This window comes from Adelges cooleyi, unplaced genomic scaffold (assembly GCF_023614345.1).
Source record: "Adelges cooleyi isolate 19-005CV unplaced genomic scaffold, UGA_ACOO_1.1 ACOO_flye_CR_arks_rails_tigmint_CR_PRNA_30, whole genome shotgun sequence".
Lineage (NCBI taxonomy): Eukaryota > Metazoa > Arthropoda > Insecta > Hemiptera > Adelgidae > Adelges > Adelges cooleyi.
In genome coordinates this window covers 8,736,624-8,756,980 of record NW_026095971.1, presented here as the reverse complement: position 1 = coordinate 8,756,980, position 20,357 = coordinate 8,736,624, and the positions used below count along the sequence as shown (strand labels likewise).

General features: G+C 28.8%; 1 protein-coding gene across 3 annotated transcripts; it reads right to left on the bottom strand.

The window, feature by feature from the left end:
- Positions 1–4,463: 4,463 nt before the first annotated feature.
- LOC126837945 (ras-related protein Rab-37) lies at positions 4,464–19,303 on the bottom strand. Of its 3 annotated transcripts, XM_050571967.1 has the most exons (8): positions 18,977–19,303; positions 17,753–17,971; positions 15,791–15,901; positions 7,159–7,267; positions 6,761–6,871; positions 6,543–6,687; positions 5,773–5,899; positions 4,470–5,543 (listed from the first exon to the last, which is right to left on the bottom strand). In XM_050571967.1, the coding sequence occupies exons 1-7, from the start codon at positions 18,983–18,985 to the stop codon at positions 5,791–5,793; spliced, it is 813 nt and encodes a 270-aa protein (XP_050427924.1). In that variant the 5' UTR covers positions 18,986–19,303; the 3' UTR covers positions 4,470–5,543; positions 5,773–5,790. The 3 variants fall into 3 exon arrangements, with proteins under 3 accessions (XP_050427925.1, XP_050427923.1, XP_050427924.1); XM_050571966.1 differs by lacking the exons at positions 15,791–15,901; positions 17,753–17,971; positions 18,977–19,303 and adding exons at positions 10,226–10,336; positions 14,152–14,727 and having other exon boundaries at positions 4,465–5,543; XM_050571968.1 differs by lacking the exons at positions 15,791–15,901; positions 17,753–17,971; positions 18,977–19,303 and adding an exon at positions 14,152–14,727 and having other exon boundaries at positions 4,464–5,543.
- Between the last annotated feature and the right edge of the window lie 1,054 nt (positions 19,304–20,357).

Below are 20,357 nucleotides of genomic sequence, written 5' to 3'. Positions count from 1 at the left end.
AGCTGATTACGAATCTGAATTTAATATCGGGCAGACTTCTTTTTTCAGTTAAGTTTTAATTACCGGCGTCTTACTTGGGCAACTCATATCCACGCTAAGCGTCTCGTCTTAAACAACCGCCTCCGTCAATTACGCTTCCTTCTAACAACAAAACACCTCAACCTCCAAAACAAACTTTTAATTTACAAACTACTCCTCAAACCCATTTGGACCTATGGCATCCAGCTATGGGGAGCTGCCAAACCATCCAATATCTATAAAATACAAACATTTCAAAATAAATGTCTCCGTCTATTAACAAGAGCCCCATTTTACGTCTCCAATGATACCCTCCACAAAGACCTCTCCATCCCAACAGTCCTTAACTTTGCCAAAACCTTCTACAAACGCCTACACTCCAAAACCATTAGCCATAAAAACCCCCTGATCTCGGAACTATCCGTGCACACAATCCCTGGTGACCCCAGAAGGCGCCTAAAGCGAACGTGGTGTCGCGATCTATTGATTGACTAATCCACGATCTCACACGTCATGAAGTACCAGCTCTGGCTGGCCTCTTCTAACAAGTCTACTGTATCAATGTATTATTATATATTTGCCTACCATGTAATTTATCCTTTGTTCTTATTGTAATTACATTTATTACAGATTGTACAAATTCTAAATAAAAAACAAAAAAAAAAGTTTTAATTAAATAAACTACTAACTATGCAAAACAACTCCCTACGCCTGCCGGCTCCGGGAGCCGTCTCGTGTATTTCACGCAAAATACACACAAATTATTTTCTAAACATAAATATTATTTAAGTCTTATTATTGCACTATACTTAAACTACGCCTTAAGCCGGGTCCACACTAGGAAACATTGTGCGCGCACATGTTGGCGCACACTGTGTTGGGCAACAATGATCGTTGCGTGTGGACGTGTTTGCTCGTTGTACGCGCACACTGTTTCGATGTTCGCTCTACAGGCGATATTTGAGCGAACACTCAAAGGGATTGTTGGACAACACTATTTTAGTGTGGACGTGTTCGGCAACAACTTAAGCAGCAAAATTACATACCCTATTAAAATACAGATAATTTTCTTATTCGGCACACTAGTACACTACACCAACGACTGATTGAATTGTGCTACATTACACCTATGGCTAAGTATTTTTAAGCGGGTTGGTAAAAAATAAATTTGAGCGAACACAGATGGATCACAACGAACATTGTTCGCGTACATGCTGGCGCACAAGTTCGCCAACACCGGGCAACATTTCTTCGAACAAGTGCGCGCACAATGTTTCCTAGTGTGGACCCGGCTTTAGTCTACGCCTTAGTGTTGTAATTTGGATTCGAATCTTCGAAGGATTCGAATACCTAATTTTTAAATATTCGAATACTCCAATATTCCAATAATTATTCGAATAGTTGAAAATAACTATTTGTAAATTAATTATTATTACTATTTGAATATTCGAAGTATTCGAATCCTTATTGAGATTCGAATCCCGAATATTTGAATCCAAACTATTCGAATATTTCCCATCACTAATATATATATAAATTAAAAATTTCAATTTTAAATTATTTTTATAAAATATATACTTATTAAACTCTACAGCTATACATATAGCTATAGATTTCGTATACGAGAACTATTCACTGACTATTTTAGTTCTGATGTTGGGGCTCTCCCTTGGTTAAAAACACAACTACAGTAAATGAACTTGTTGATATAATATAAGTAATTTTAGTTTTTCAATTCATACCATTTATTTAATTTTAATTAAACTGTTTATAATACATCCCTATTGCTCATATATACAATTAACATTTTTTCATTTATACTATATGAATGAACTAATATATATATATATATATATATATATATGAATATCCGTATTTAATCACAATCTGATTCATTTCTGCTCCTATATTCTTCCAGACAAAATTATTTAAATTGGAGTTCATGAATTTTAGGTTTGACTGATCATATAATACAGGATTGGCACGCACTAATTCAATTAGTTTTTCGTCATTTATATTTTTAAATCACTATCTACAACGACCAACTGAGAATAGAAAGAAGCAGAAAATAGATGGAGTTTTTCTATTCACAGTTCGCACAACACGCAATAGCTGAAAACCCTACCGACACGCGGCCGTGAAATTGAAAAAATATCGTCGGGAATTAATGTGATGATCACAGTACGGTGTCGCCAAAGGCACTGTTTGCACTGTCACTGTCACGCGCCGGTCTTGTATGAACAGGCCCCTTTTAAATGCCTGGAAGAATATTTTCAATCTTGTCGGTGGGACCACGTGCCGGTCACGGCACTGGTATTTGTGCAGTGTGAATCGACCTAAGATGACTTAGAGATTAAGAAATGGAGCGAATATTGATGATGCAGAGGATCGAGAAGGTTGGAGGGCTCTGGTAGAAGCTGCAAAGCGCCTGAATGGCGCATGAAGCAAAAAAAAAAAAATTGTAATTCTATTGTTTATATAGTGTTAGAATTTATGTTTTAAATAGGTTATGTAATCTTTAGTGACACATTATTTATTGTTGTTTCTTATATTGGTTTCTGTTATGAAAAGTGATTTTAATGATATATGGACTTTTTTCCGCATAGACAAGATTCCGCAAATTTTTCCAAAAGAAAAACAAGAAATTCTATTCTGTTATCACTTAAAAATTATTTCATATTTTTGTAAGTAGATATTATGGGCCAAATTTCTCAAATATTGGACTTGTGTGCCATCGTCAGCATGTTCCTTGTATGATTCATTTTGATTTATGTTTGTGATAATTATCATGTTTTTACAACACAAATAATTTAACTTATCTTTAAACCTGTGATCTTCTCCTAGACTGTAGCCTGCAAACCTAGGATATTTTTAGTTAGCGCCTAGCGGAGCGTAGCGACGGCGCCGAGCGAACGAGTGACAAAACACTCGGTGACTTGCTGTAGGATAGTAGATTGAAGCTTTAAACTACTTAACTTTAAACCAGTTACCTCCTCCTAGTCTGTATCTGAATAAAGGGTTCGGACTGTTTATTAATTTACGTTGACAACGACAAAAAATATTTTTCGTTTCAATTTTCGCACAATATCAGAATAATGATCATTCGGGAAAATAGTCATGCGGAAATTGTGTTTACGGAAAAATGTCCAGCGGAAAATGGATAAGGGAAAATGTACCCTAATCGAGGTTAATTGTAATTGGAACATTGTTAGAGACTAAACGTATGTAATTTTTCACATTTTTAAAAGATCAATTTTGTTTAACTTTATAAATAAAAGGAGATACTACATTTTGTGTACTAAGCTTAATTCATTGTGCGAAACATTTATAATCATGTAAGAAGTAACTCCAATTTGTGTGTACTTACTATGTTTTGAATACTGAAATAAATTAAACATAAAGGGGCAATTCCATTTTAAGGTATAAGGAATAAAAATGTTGTACCAATAAAAAAAATTGTATTTTCAAGTTCTCAAGTACAAATTTTAACTCCAAATTGAAAAATATTCAAGTGCTGTCGATGAGTTGAAATTTCAAATAAGATTTTCCAACAATTAACATTTTGGAGTTATTGTGTTTTTGCTTAGTACAATAGTATATTTAATACTGGCACTGTAAGAGGTCGCGGTCTTTTTTGGGAACAGGTAAAGATATAAGAAATACATTTAAGGCATAAAAAATATTATATATATTTTACGAATTGAAATCACCTATATTACAGCCACTTATAATATTGTATAAATTATTATTATATACATATTTATAACACTGAACTGGATACAGTTCAGTGATTTATAATATATCATTTTCAAGCAATAAATACTTTATAACCAACAGATTTGATAAATTAAAAAATAAACATTTTGGCGCCTAAAGTATAATTTGTTTGACAACGCAATATATAAATATTTTGATACGCTTTTTTTGGATTTTATCAAAATTTAACGCAGTGAAATCAAGAAATACTGGTAAAATAGTGTGTCGGATGTTAAATTAGCGTTGCCTTCCTATGTATATATTTTAATCAGTGCTTTAACTATTGGATGCAATTTGAGGGTAACGTCTATTTTAGCTTTAAAAGCACACTAATTTGTAATAAGTCAAAAAAATTGAAAAGCACTTAATAGGTACATAACTTTGTAAATTGTTTTTCGAGGTTTTGTTATAGTATACACAGTTAGTGTACTGTTACTTAATTTTTAATCGGAAAAACTCCTAGAAACTCGAGAAACCAAAGTTCAAATTCTACATGGTTTAATTAACTGTTAAATCAAAACAATCTATTATTTTTCTTGTTTTAGATCACTATTATACAGTACATACTATTTTCAGTAATGATAAAATACCTTTATAAAAGTACAACATTTAATCGAACTATTTTTTTTTTGAAGTTTCTATATTCATATTTTAATATTAAAAATAACGGTAAAAATTGTTTCATTTCTATGTTAACACTTTTTAAACAAATCGATAGTAAAAATAGGAAGATATTTGTTTAGCCAATTTCTAAAGTCTGATAATGTAAGATACATATTCAAATCGGACAGTTTAAACGATTGGCTGATTTATTTTAAAATAAAGTTCAAATATTTTAGTGAAGTTGAGCTGAGAAGTAATAAGCTGACAATAATGTATTTTTATTTTTGTGCCTGGACCACAAAATCTACTAAACGATCCACTCTAAACAAGTATCTGCTTCCAATAATCAAGTAATCTAGTTTTATTCGATTTAGATTAGAAATGTATTTTAGTAAAAGGGATATAGTAGTTATAGTAGTTAGCCAAATGCTAATAATTAAGACACCCATAAACAATATGCTTTATTAAACAGACTGTACAACACAAAATCTATAATTCTTTAATAAACCCTAAGAATTTATAAATAAAACATTTATATTATGAGGCAGACCATTATTTTACACAATAGGAATACTTATTAAATAATACTCAATAGTTTTTATGCGGTTGGCAGAATTATTTTTGTAGGAAGACTAATCGAATAATTTAAAGTTAATAACATTATTGTTACTACTTATTTCTTATTTTACTATATTAATATAATATAATTTTTGTTTTTAACATTTATAAAGCATTTTACCTTCAAATTTGCATTAGCTCTTTGAGGGGCAGTGGTAAAGTAGATAATACTTCTATATATTTTTTTTGCGTTGGTTAGAAGTGATGATCACATAAAGTCAACTAAACACACCATTAGAGAATTGCGGTTACTTATTATTTTGATTTCTCCCTTGTATAGCTGTATCTTATATTTTTTTATCCAACCATTTTGCTGATATTATCAAATTTAGTTTGCCCCTTAAGAGTATTTTTTTGGTGATATTACTTGCCCCTCAAAGAGTTAACAAGTATAGAAAATGTATATTTTTTACAATGTGTCCTTTAATAAGAAAATACATTTAACACTTAATATATAAGTTGATTAGCTATGCACCATAATCTTCATAAAGTCTTTAACAAAGATTGCTTGACAGATGATTTCTAGATGCAAAAAGACCAATAGAAAGCTAAAAATAAAAACATTTCGGTAAGTAGTAATCATCAACAAAGCATTAGACTAAATGATGATAAAATCACACAATATCCACATTCCATACATTAATAATTTCACATTTTTGGACATAACCTAATTTGCGTAAAAGAACAAATTGCTGTAAGTATATAGTTTATTTTTTGCGTTTATAAAAAAAAATTAATATACATTACACAGAGATTCCACATCTTTGCAAGTCTTACCATAATAGACATTAAACATCATGCAGGAAAACACGATGAGCAGTTAGCTTTTGTTTGTTCTCTTACGTAGTCTTGGACATTAAATGATTCTTTGTTTTCAACTCCTGTCTTTTTAAACAGTAACTCTCTAGAAATCAATAATATTATTAAACTAAGTGTCAAAAAAAAAGCTTGACAAAAGAAACATAAGCAAATTTCTGTAAATGTTTAAGCACTTTGCAAGCCTCGCTTTGTCTGGCCAAATTATAATATTTTAACTTTTGCTTGTGTAGTTTTAGTTTATTACTGTTGTTTATATACTATTCAACGTGCAATATCCAACGATACAGTCTCCCAAAAAAAGTAATATCTAGCTAAGGGTTCGTGTATTATAGTTTTAAAAATATTTTGTAATTGGTTGGTAAAGAAAAATGTTTTCTCGTACATAAAAAATTAAGCTGAATACTGAAGACATTGAAAAAAGGTTATATCATTCCATCTAGACTGTTTTTACTTTAAAACTATAATAGACGGAATTCTGCCTATTTATGTTGGGAAACTAGAGAAAGGATTCGTGAGTAATGGACGCTGTGTCAAATGATGAATGTGTTTGGAAATATTACTAACAATAAGTATTCTGTACTACTGTACTAAGAAAAACATGTTATATTACAAATGTTCCATATTGAGCTCTGCAAAAGATGTCTATACCAAATCCCTCAATAAAATGTGTGCAGGATCCTCTTAAGAAAAAATCACTATACATATGGCTGTGTATCTTTAAAGTTTACCTAGCCACAGCCATAAAGGCAACTTCGACATTTAAACCTGACTTAGCAGATGTCTCCATAAAAGTGACTGAATACTCTTTGGCTAACTTTTCACCGTCTTCTTTTTTGATCATTCGATCACCAGGATGACAGTCCGCTTTATTCCCTAAATCAAAAAATGTATTTATATTTAAACTCAATTATGTTTATAAGTACAAATAAATCTATATAATATGTACCTAATAACATTATAACAACGTGATCATTTGCATAATCTCTAATTTCACTTAACCACGCCCGTATGTTGTCAAAGCTTGTTTTATTAGTTACATCATATAAAAGTAAAAGTGCTGCAAACAAATAGGGCAATAATTATTTAAAATTAAATTCCAAAACTATTAGTTTACAATTTCTAAAAATCATTCCATTAATTAATATGATAAGTAGAATGTTATATATTGTTAGAGAAGTGAATATTGAGTAGAAAGTCACAAAATAAATATTAGAGAATTGTACTGTTTTTACAATACACCTACATTATACAACATATTAAATCAATGATTATAAATACTTATAATCAATGATTAAATCAAACTAAAATTCAAATTTGACTTGGTATAACGAGTAAGTAACTAACCATGAGCGTCTCTATAGTAGGCATGTGTAACACTCCTAAATCGTTCTTGACCAGCTGTATCCCAAATCTGTAATTTTACTTTTGATTCGTCAACAGATATTATTTTATTCTAAAAAAAACCAAATAAATAAATAATAATTATTTAAGTTTAGTACAAACAAACAAAACAGATTTAAAATATATATAAGTGTGGTTGAAGTCACAGTTTTCTGACTCAGTGATATCAGGGTCATAAACATTAATGATTAAACTATCACTGTTATAAACTTAATTAATGTCCAAATGTATTTAACTTAGATATGAAGACAAGGAAGTACAAAAAGAATATTAGCTCAGAGATTTTTATTGTTGACATTTTGTAACTGCAACTGCAAGTTAAATATTTTTCTACCTAGTTTTATAGGGGAGTATTTTAAACACTTATTGGAAAAATGAATACATTCACCTACTAAACGTTGTAATTTATAGAACCGAGTTCGGCGTTCTTCTAATTATAGAAAATAAAGTTAAGGTTTCTATCACCTAAATTTTAATAAAAGTACGCCTCTATTTGTAATCACTATAGCAGTGTGAGCATAAGTGTCTAATGAAGCATTTCCGATTAACACATAATTTACAAAATAGTTAACATTTTATTTAATTTACACACGCGACTTATTGAAGTATTACACTTTATAAATGATAATGTGTTTTACAGAAAAAATAATATTTACCTTTTCGAGTTGACATGCTCAATGCACATATTAATGCACTCTAAGGGTGGATGTTTTTTGCATTACGTATCGAAATAAATCGTACATTTTCTACGGTGCACGGAAAATATTGAATCATGAATATGTTTTTAGATTAGATAAATGCCCCTTCCCATTCTGTTCTTTCTTACTTTACCCTCCGGCCTCATTTCTTCTCCTCCCCCCTAATTTCATTTACCCTTTTCCTTCAATTCTTCAAATCTAGATTAAATGTAATCCCTTATTAACTTACTCTTATCAAACGTGACAGATTTATTGCATAGAGTAATATAGATGAGTCCTTCCCTAAATCGCTACATTGACACAACAACTATCTCGTTTTGATAGTTTGGCAATAGACATAAAAACAAATTTGTATGTATAAAAATTATATTTTAACAACCTGCTCTCATAACGTACATGGCGTAATAAGCACAATTTTAGATAATAAAACCTTAAATCATGGTATTAGTTACATTAAACACATTTTTTGATCAGTCATCAAAGTAATGATGAGGGGGTGTGAAGCCCTTGCGGGTCATTTTAGGAAGAAAAACGCCAGCCCCCCAAAAAATTAATCAAATCTCCGCCTATGTTTACTAATTACCTTATAAAACTTTTATCTATTGGACTGCATTGTAAAAAGCATACTTGTCGAGTTTACTTGTCGAATTAGCATCATACATTTTCCGCTACCGTTTTTCCCACACCGTTTTTGACTGTGACAGTAGACACTGATTATGTAGTTATATATTTATATTTTATTTTAACATGGAACATGTAAAGAAAAGGGAACCTACCATGTCATAATTCCAAAAACTCCATCATGCAGGACTTAATGATTATGGTTCACGACACTCGGAATCGAGCTACGAATAAGAAGGAGAAGTCTTTAACTTTTGAACTATAATAGTTCAAAAAAAAAAATCGGTAGGTACACCAGCTCCCATTAAAATACCAGCAGTAAATTAATGGTCATACAAAAACAAATTTCGCCTAAACTCTTAGATGTGTTTTATTACAATCGTAAGTATAAAAATAAATGTATGATGATAAAGTGGCACATTATGTTTCCGGGTTTCCCTATGAGCACAAAATCTTTAAAATATATCAATATAAATATACAGCATATATCAAATATGAGAACACGATTAAAAAATTAGTAATTAATTGTATATTTTATACACATTATACTATTACATTTTATATTATAAAGCTATTCTAATAGATATCACTCTAAAAATATAAATAGGTTTATTCTTCTGCTCAACCCAGGACAACATTATTTGAACGAAAAACATGAAAATTTATTTGTAAAATTTCAATTGTCTTTTTTTATATAGTGTTATGCTGGAAGAATGTCTATTGGGGCCTAGTAGTTCAGTCGCCTGGTGTTAACATTTTAATTGCATCATTTTGAAAATTCGCGTCTCTCAAAAAGAAAAGCTGGCCGTTGACGGATAGTGTTCGCCGTATCCACTCGACAGGCCACTCTATCTCACGTAAGTCGTAACAATTAACTGTTAATACTTAAGAAGTCTCATACCTACTCTCAATACTTATACAATTTCATATAAGTTATAACTTCATAATAATTAATAATCATTAACCGATAATATATCAATTGGTAACATCATATTACAGTAAAACAATTATTATACATTCACATGTTTGATAATTTTATTTTTAAAAACTGAATTCCCTCAACCATAAAAAAAACATTTGATTACATTTAATTTTCTACAAATTATTATCTTTTATATGTTCAGTTTTAATATTACTGTAAGTTGGCAAAATACTTTTTTGTTCACAAGTTAAAATCTGTAAAAAATAATATTTATAAAAGAACAAGTATCATAATATTATACCTAGTGTATTTTGTTGGTCATGCACACCGTCGAATATAATAACATTACTAAGATATTAAAATGTCAATACCTATACATAACAATAAGTATACTAAACATACTTTGTAAATCGTAGTTTATGTGATATTATCAACACATGTTCACCACAACTGTCTAAATAACAATATACCGTCTACCCGTTGATCGTATAGTACACCTGCACTATCTACCACTCTCTCTCTTATCATATTGTACACAGAGGGTGTAGGTACACGTGTTCTCATCACACATCATTTCTATTATAAATTAATCCGCTATTATACAGCCCGAATTAATTTTGTAGGCAGGACTCCATGACGTAATATGTATATTGCGACATTCTGATTAAAATTCCATGGATTCACGCTGTTCATATTATCTAATTTATTTCGATTGACGCGTGTATTAATGGTATGTTTAATCGACGATAATATTTTGTAGTATCCTCACCCTGAAGTCGACGCCGACTGTAGAAATATAATTTCCACCCAAGAACATATCATCTCTAAAACGGACTAGTAAGCAGGTCTTCCCCACTCCTGAATCGCCGAGAACCATTACCTAAACAAGTATAAAATATTACGATAGGTACCTAATACATTGATAAATTATTAAATGAAACGCACAGGGGAAGAAGGGTAGCAGTCCATTTATAACATTTTTTTTTCAAATAGTATTTTTAATATATTTAAGTAATATTTTTTATTTAAATAAATCGATTGTTTAAATAAATACATTTTTTAGTAGAATAGCACTTATTGTAATTCTTATGTAAGAGGGAGAGGAATTCACGAACTTTGTTTTTGCTATACTCTAAAATGTTCATACATGGACTACTTACCCTTCTTCCCCTGTGCCCTTCAAATATAAAACGTTATAACGTAAAACTACAATAGAAGATAAATTTATAATTATTTTACAAGCAAGATACTTGAAAGACATTTTATAATTTAAATATTGTTATTTGAAAAAATTAACAATTTATTTTTTGTTGACAATTTAATAATTAAATTCTGATATCTGATTGGTGATTTTTTTGTTTTTTTACTAAGTAATCGCTAACCTGGGAGAGAACTGTTTACACACTACTTCCTCCCAGGAAATGATTGGTTGATCTGGTATCAAAGTAAAGCTAATTTTAGATTATTCTTATTTTGTAAAATAAGTTTCAAAAAATAATTATGTTTTACAAGTATAAACATAATACATTATAACCATCTTGATAGAAAAAATAAATTGTTTTTAAGGTAACTGGGATAATTTTAGGATTAAAAGATAGGATTCAAGGTGTTGGACAAAGAACTTTGTTAAATTAAAAACAGGGAACAGTTTACAAATAAAACATAATTAATAAAATAAAATTAGTAAAACTAAACATATTATAATGTTATAATAAAGTAATTTAAATAAACAGTGTGATAAAAAATATATCTAATAAAAAAAACCCTTATTTTAATTTCTACACAAACGATATGAAATATAGCCTAATTTATTTGTTTATATTTTGTGGAATAATAATATCAAATATGTGGATGAACAAGTTAAATCAATATAATAACCAACGTACCTACCTACAGAAAATATCATCATACATTAAAATACCATCTGCGGAATAAGGGTCGATCTGCTTATTATGAAAGAAAGAGATTATCATTATATTTTAAATTAAAAAAATGCATTCATAATGTAAGTAACCTCTTGTCTCGTTTTAACATAGTTTGTAAGCGCAGGTGTTTTGATAATAATATCTTATAGATAGGATAAAATGTATTTTATTTAAAAAAAATTCTTCCCTATTGAAATTATAATTTACTTTTATTTTTAGCTTACAATTATTTATTACAAGTTGATTTTGTGCCATTATTAAAATATAGTAAATAGTAAATCTACATGGTTTATGGTATAATATGGTTCATAAACTATGATATAGGTCAGTTAGTTTTATTTTACGTATGATTTACTGTTGTTAATTAACTTTTACAAAAAATATTAATTTAAATTATTAATACGTTACCATTAATTATTAATTATTTTTAATATATTAGCTTTTAATTGTATTATTAATTGTGGAGTATGTAATAACTAATAATACTAACAGTTTTATAAAACAACAGTTTATTAATAAACAAATTTAATGTAAATTTAATACTTTGTAATTAATAACTCCATATTTTTTGGTTATATTTTAAAATATATTTACCTAAAAATTACGATATTCTATACTATTGCTGTTCCTAAGAATACCCCGACTTAAGTTTTGAACAAATTTTCGAGTTCTTCAAAACATTTTCAAGGCATCGGTCGTGGCACGATTTTAAAATTATTTTCAGTTAATTAATTATTTCAGTTGAAAAACGTTAAAAATTGTATTTTTTATATTGTAATAATTAATTAACTGAAAATAATTTAAAAATTGTGCCACGACCGATGGTAACGTATGTTATGGACAGTATACGTTTGAAGTAGAAACATGTGTTTTTGTGCAAAAATAAATCCTATATGCGTTATTGAAGTTGAAAAAAAAAATTATCGAAATAGATACGTCTTTCCTATGGTAATATGAATGTTTAAAAAATTTTAGCTTCAAGGTTTAGCGAAAAATTGCCTATACAATGCGCCTTAATAAATGCTAGTGTAGAAGCCTCTTAAACATTATTTAACATAGTATGCCACGACTTTTAAGTTTTGTATTTAACTATACTTTATTCAAAATAAGAATGGATTGTCCGCTAGATTGCTTAATTTAACTTAATATAACTCGTACGATAATAAGATAAACGCCCTCTGTCTAAACTTTGGTGCATAATTATTAATTATTCTCTAGTCTCACTTTGATAAGAGTGTGCTGTGATATTCCTTTCGCAAAAATAAACCACTTAGGCCTTTCACCAAATTCCTTAGACTTCTTCCTATTATTCTTATTGTTTATAATTATATGTATCTTTTGAATCAAGAATATGCTATTCATAATTGATACACATACTTAAGTCATAACATCAGTTGCGGGCCCAAGTTAGTTTAGTGATACAACTGTGAACTGAACCACAATTATTAATATTTGGTGAAATTGGCTTCAGTTTTTAGATTACAAAAATTGATTGGAGTCTCAAAATGTATAGTATATTATATTATTAACAGCTGTAACTACACACCACACGCCCAGTCAGCAGTACTAAGGATGAAATGGTATTTAGCCGATTGAAACTAATTAAGAGGTTTTTACGGTCAACTATAGAGAAAAAAATATTTTCCAATTAATTTCATTATAAAATTATAAAAAAACAAATTATACTACAAAACTTTTTTTCAGAAAACTGAGAAAATTTTACATAAAATATGTAAATTTCAAATTGGGATCTCTGTAAAAACGCTTTAAAAAAAAAAAAAGGTAAAAATGCATAAAAAAGTTGACAAAATGGAAAATTATCTTATATTTACACTACATTTTTTCAAATATTTTGAATACTGTCGTCGTTTTTGACTTCCAATGTATTTTTACCTCTTTTTTTTTTTGTTGCATTTTGACCTATATGTTCTGTGACTATTGAGTATAGAAGGATCGTTTACTTTTGAAAGGAGTCAAATTCGTATCATAGTTCATTTTATGATGGCGATTGTGAAGTTAGAAAAAAAATTCCTATTAATGATTTATATATTTTTATAAACATTTGTTTAAAAGTCAAATAACATGTATTGGTAAAGTTTTGGTTTACATCAATCATTACACACAATCCCGTTTATGATTTACTAATTGTATTTATGAAAAGAGTTAAGTAACTGTTTGCTAATGAAAGGGTTAAATTTGTTCAATCAAAACTATTACTATAGATTAAAAATAAGTTTGTAAAATTGGAGTTAACAAATTTAAATAAGTATAGTGCATAAGAATTTAAAATATTTTATTGTAATTCTATCAAGTTAAATAGCATTTGAAAATCAGTTATTTTTAATTTTCCGAAAGTTTAACTTTTTGGACCAAACTACTGAAAAAATCTTACGAAACGATATAAACTTTTATGAAATTATATTAAATGTCTGAGTATAAATATAGTACAAAAAAATTGTTTTAAAACAATATTGAGTGAGAAAAATTATCAATTTTTTTAGTTTTTTCATTAAATTTATAAGTTTTAATAACTTTGATACATAACTAAAAACTGTATCTAAAATGATTATTGACGAGTTTTTTTTATAAGGCTAGTATTTTGTAAAAAAAATTTGCAATTCCACCCCTAATACACGTTTTATTTAATTTAAAAAATAGTAACACGTAGTAATAATAATGCCTATGTACAATTCAAATTTCAATTAAGTTAAGTTCTATTATTATTTCAAAGAATTTCGTAACTAACCTCAACCGAGCTTGTTTTACTCACTTTGAAAAACCAATCACAATTTGAATCGGGATGTGGTTGGAACGGAGTCCTCTTGTGTTGCTGTTGACAATAGTACTTGTTGCCACTGACGTTTCCGCTAGAAGCCCAAGAAGCTGTTCTATCATTGCTAGTGCCGACCGACCCGTTACTGGCTATTGGCGTCTCGGTGACCTGCACCAGCGAGTCTGGCTTAACCGAGGTCCTTCTTTTGGACACCATTTTCCGTTCGAACACCCGTTCCGTCGACATGGTATAAAACCGGTATTTGTTCGTGCAATTTAATAGTATTTATATTACATTAGAATCACTGCACAGATGTGAACGTCACCACTGATTGTTCGAAAAACATGATAAAACAAAAACAAGTGAATAGGTGGTAACGAGAAAAAAACCGCTTTCAGCGAAAATATAGTTTAGTCGGCACTGGCAATCGGCACGCGAGCTGTAGTGGCGCTTAAACACTTGTGGCATTCGAATTAACGCCGTCGCCTTCACCGCCAACCCGACAGTACAGTGTGCAACACAAATACAGTAGTTAAACCGAAAACCCAGCAGAAATGTTGCACCGGTACCTGCCTGTCAGTTTTCCGGACGTATCTATATTACCACCAAGAGCTATACTGTTAATGTACGAAACTTTCGTTAAACTAATCTAGTATCGCATTATCTATTATATTTACTTATTAGTTATTATTTAAATGTATACCAAGTAATTACATTTTATAGGTCAAAAATACTACAATTATATGGGTTACCATATATTTGGGTAACTTTGATAATTGTTTTTTGTTTTTAGTTCTTTTAATAGTCATGACAAGGTTATTAATCCTGGATTACTAGATTATTTTTTTAGTTGATCGAAGTAATTTAGGTTTACAGGATTTAAAATAATCCATTATTCCAATAGGCGAAAGAACTAAATAGCCCGTTTTAAGCCTTACAAAGAGAGAGAATATTGTTGTAGCACAACCCAAGTTAGTACTCACATTATGCGTAATATTTACTTCAATAAAATAACGATAAATTGTATAGTTAATTTGAAGAATTAGTTCTAATAATATAAATAAAAATTTGTTATAAGGTATTTTCAGATATAATACCTATATTTAAAAATTGCATAAAATGTTGTACACATCCAGACTATTTAATCATTTACGTAGATGCTCTATTTCTCTGACAATAATCAGTGTAATATAGTATATTATACATAGTACTTATTAGTATGCAATTCGGTCATATTTATCTTTCTAGATTTTTCTTTTAGTAACGTTTGGAACAATTGATAGCTTTTCTTGCACTTTTAACCCTTTCAGACCCAAAGTCATTGTTAAAACAACCCTACTAAAAAATGTTGTTATTGACAAATAAGTTAACTAAAAAGTTCTAAGTAAAAATATGACAAAAAAACTTTTTCTCCCACTAAAATAAGTATAGGTCCGAATGGTTAAGTATTCCGTTTATATAACAGAAAATCGTGACCGATAATCGCTTATTCATGTGGACGTACTTATTTTAAACAAATATTTACTAATATTTAATCGAGTTTTAATACAAATAGTTTAACATACTGCTCCGCATCGATGTGAGAACAATCAAATTGTAGTGTAAGTAGTATATTAAGTATGAAAAGTATACATACCGTAAAACCTATTCCAACAGTTGCAGAAAAATTGCCAGTCTGAAATTGTCCAGTATCAAAGCGAACTAATAATGAAGTTTTGCCCACTCCACTGTCGCCTAATAAAATAGTCTGAAAAAATAATTTTATAGTCAAAAGAATATCAAAAAGAAAGTTAATCAAAATCAGTCAAACAATTTATGAATGCGAAAAAATAATATTAATACAAATGAGCTAAATGTTTAAAACCCGATGTATTTGCACACAACACATTTTTCAAATAGTTCTATAAATTTAACACTTTTTCTTAAATACACATATCATATTCTGGTCAGGTGGCACTGCTGAGAGCCTTCCTATTCCTACATTATTAAATATTGTCACAGTATCTTTGTCATCAGACTTGCTGATTATACATTTGTATAGATTGTAAAAAAAAATAAAATAAATAAATACACATATATTTACAATGTACATTTTAGTTTTTGATTTAATTTGTTCTTAAATTTCCAAAAAAATTGTTATAAATATTTCCTTGTTAAATTGATTTTGCCACATATTTTTGACTTTTAAATAACAATAGCTTACATATTTGATTATTTTAGTAATGCAATAATTTTCTTCTATAACTAATGCCTTAAACTTCAGTTAAAAATAATTTTACATTTATGCAAAAAGATAGTTATGTACCTACTATACCTCTTGCTGTTACTTTTAAAAAATGAATAAGTAAAAATTAGTTATCAATCTAAAACCAATCATTATATTTTATAGTAATATTCTATAATCAAAATTGTATTTTTACAATGTCAGACTATGTATAGTGACCAAAACGTTTAAATTTATTAAAATTTGAAAGCATTTGTCGATTTAAATGGATTCTTGGATCTACTAAATCAAAATTTACTGCTAAAAATATGAAATTCTAGATCATTCTTAGAACTAAAAATATTCAGTGGTAACACTAAAGTTTAAAGCGGCTTTTGATATAATCTTTCTCTAATTTATTGAACATTCACTTTTAAAATAGGCATATATGTCTGCTGTTTTTTAATTTTTGATATTTAAAAACTCGCTCCAAAAAGAACATTGATTTCCTAAGAGAGCCGTGCAAGAATCGTATTTTCTCGTAAATATTACTTATGCTTCAAAATGATAAACGAAATTCTATAAAAACATTATGACAGTTAAATGACAAATGTGGCCGAGGCACCTATTTTTTTAATATTAGAAACCAACCTTGTGGGAGCAGTCATTGAAATTGAAAAAAAAACCTGAAAAATTAGGATTTTGTGGTTAGTTTATTAATCGAAATGTGAGTCGTTGTTAAATTCAAAAAACGTTTGTCGAAAAAAGTATTTTAAAGTACATTTTACCAAAATTATTTATAGTGACTTAAGTTTAAAATTATTTATGTTAATTTTTTTTTTATAGATATGTGTTCAATAAAATAATGATTTGGCCGAGTTATTATTTTTTTGTTATTATAGGTTAAACGTAACTTTAGGGAGGGGAGGTCACGTCTTTATTTACTACTTGATTTTACCTATTAACAACTTAAGGTTAGGTTATACTAAACTTAATAATGAACACGAAATAGATTTAATATTATAAAATATAAAATATTTTTTTAAGAAAGTAACAAATAATTGAAAAGTTTAATAGTTAACATTTTTATGGTCAAAAAATATTTGTTTAAACATTTTCATGAACTTTAAAGTTAATAATTTAATACTTTGATGTCAGGGTAACATTACGTTCCATAGATTGATAGACATACAAAATAACGCTTAACAATAGGACAATTTATGTCAACTAAAGTCGTCTAGTGTATTACAGGTTTTAGTGGATTATATTATAATTCCTAGAATGAAGATTAACATTGTGTTTACAATGTGTTAAATTTTAAAACACTCATTAATAGCGATTGACAGACTAGCTGCTAGATTTATTTTAACCATAAAGTATAAAAACAATATTTACCTTGTGTACAATTTTTAAAGATGGGTCAGAAGGGTTTCTAGTAGTTTTGTGAGGTTTATAGTCCCTGTATCCAGTCGACGAAGGCGTTTTGCCGTAATTCGTTTTATTAGTTGATAATTTATTGGCGTCAGGGTTACTTTCAGCTTCTTCGACACTTTCAAAAACGTCATCACTCATAGTGTCGTCCAACGACGACATCGCCAACACTGGTGTTTTTATCTAAGAATAATAAACACGTTTTTATTGGAAAACAATTCTTCAGAATTTTATACCGCATATAATTAGAAAGAAAATAATGAAGAATGTCAATAGCCAAAGATACTAAGGCTAAATTAAACTATAAGTAGTTTCAACTGAAAATTTAGTTAAGTCAACTTTAATTTAATTATCTTAATGTTCGGTAAGAGTTGCAACCAAAAATAGTTTTACAAAAAACAAATATTATGAATACCGAATTATTATGACAACTATTAAAATTATAAGGCATGACAATTAAATTTAAAAGAAGTCAGTAATAAGTTTGTTTAAATTTATGCTCGAAAAGTTGAACTTTAAGTATACACTATGCACATAATGTTATTATTTTTTTTTAATAAATGTAGACATAATAAACATTTGATATTATTTTGTATTAGCTTCTAACTTCAAACCATCATTATATAATAATGTATTTATTATTATTATTTAATTTCTATATTTGAGGAGGATTTGGGCCTTCAAGTTTTACGCTACGCCACTGGTTATTGCAATTTCAGAGTTGAAAGATAATGTCCACATTGTTTTTTAACACTTTATATTATTATTATCATATGGCTTCTTTTGACCGAGAGGCGAGAACAGAAGCTTATAAGACCTAAGATCGGTCGGCTCGGAGGAGGATGCAAGTTTCTCTTCAAGGTAGACCTAGTCAACGTATTACCGCTTTACCCACTCAGTTACTCGTCTTTAGTTCTTATAAATGTTGTATACATAAAAACCATTTTTCCTTATACTTCGCATAATAATAACAGTAATGATGAATATTTTCTTATCACAAATCATCCTATCACAGAGAAGTCATGGGTATTAGACAATAAGACAATATTATGTTGTCTTGTTTTATGTTGAATTACTCAATTTTGTCATATATATTTTAAAATATGACTACCTGCTATAAACATAAGTACGTACGTAATTAACAGAATACTAACACTAAGAATGATAATAACTAAATAATAACAGTACCTTTTTCATAATCAAACGATATCCTTTTTGAATTAACAAACTTTCACTTTCCAATTCGTGTAAATATTGGTGAATTTTCGCTTTCGTTGAGGTGGATGAAAAAATAACTGATGCATATTTCTTAATAATATACTTTTGCGGATGTGTTACTCATAGAGACACTTGTTGTATTATGCAGTGAAACTTAGGGATGACAAATAAAACTGGAGCGAACACAATCAATTTTGGGAGTTTCCCCAATCCGGCAGCGCATGCTCTGTTACCCTTTGACCCAGTGAGTAACTATTGATAAACCTTCATCTTATAAGTCACAGCTGTTCGATTCGTTTTTTAGGAATTTGTTCGATAATCAAAATATCTAAAAGTTTTGAACAGTTGATAATTGACATGAACATTCTAATACAATAGGTTCTAGATTGTTTGATTAATATTAATTGTATTTATAACAAAGCCGGATAGCGAATTTGTCAAGACAAATCTTATGATGACAGCGTTCAGCCTTCAAGGCCTGTTAATCTACACGATGATGTTATAAAACGGTAAAAAAAATCCTGAAACCCTTATCAAATAACACCAGAAAAATAAAAAAAGGCTATTACTAGTTTTTATAAAAACCCAAAATCAAAACCTATCAATACAGTAAATTAAAAGTTTTTCTGAGCAAAAAATATATATACGCATAACTTTGGCCTCAGACATACTAGAATAAATACTTTTATTACGAAAAATTCAGAAGTTTCACTTTATACTTGTTAAAAAAAAAAATAATAAAAAAAAACTTTTTTAAAACCATGCTTTTCTAAAAAAAATTAGTAAAAAGTGAACTAATAAGTAAAAAATAATTTTATTACAAGAACCATTTATCAATAAATTGTAAGGCATTTTATTTAAAATGTCAATTTAAGGCCCACGCTTTTCTTTTTTAGTCAAAAATTAAAGATTTTTAACATTATTTAAAATTGTAGTTTTTCGGTTTTTTTCAAAGTAATTGTCATTTTAAATAAAATGTGCTACAATTTATTGCTAAATGGTTCTTGTAATAAAATTATTTTTTACTTTTTAGTTCACGTTTTACTATATTTTTTTTAGAAAAGCATGTTTTTAAAAAAGTTTTTTTTTAATTATTTATTTTATTTTCTACTTTGTAGTTCTATTAAATGTACTTAATAATTGGTGAATAGATTACTAAATTCATTTTAGAAGATTTAAAAAAAATAGAATTTTAGTGAAATGACCCCCACATTTGACCCTGTGTAGGGCGACCTGGACGTCCAAATCCAAATATGATTACAGAATATTGTATTGTCATCCGAGATGAGTGTCTGTGCCAAGTTTCAGCTTTCTACGACATCGGGAAGTGTTAAATTAATTTTGCAAGATT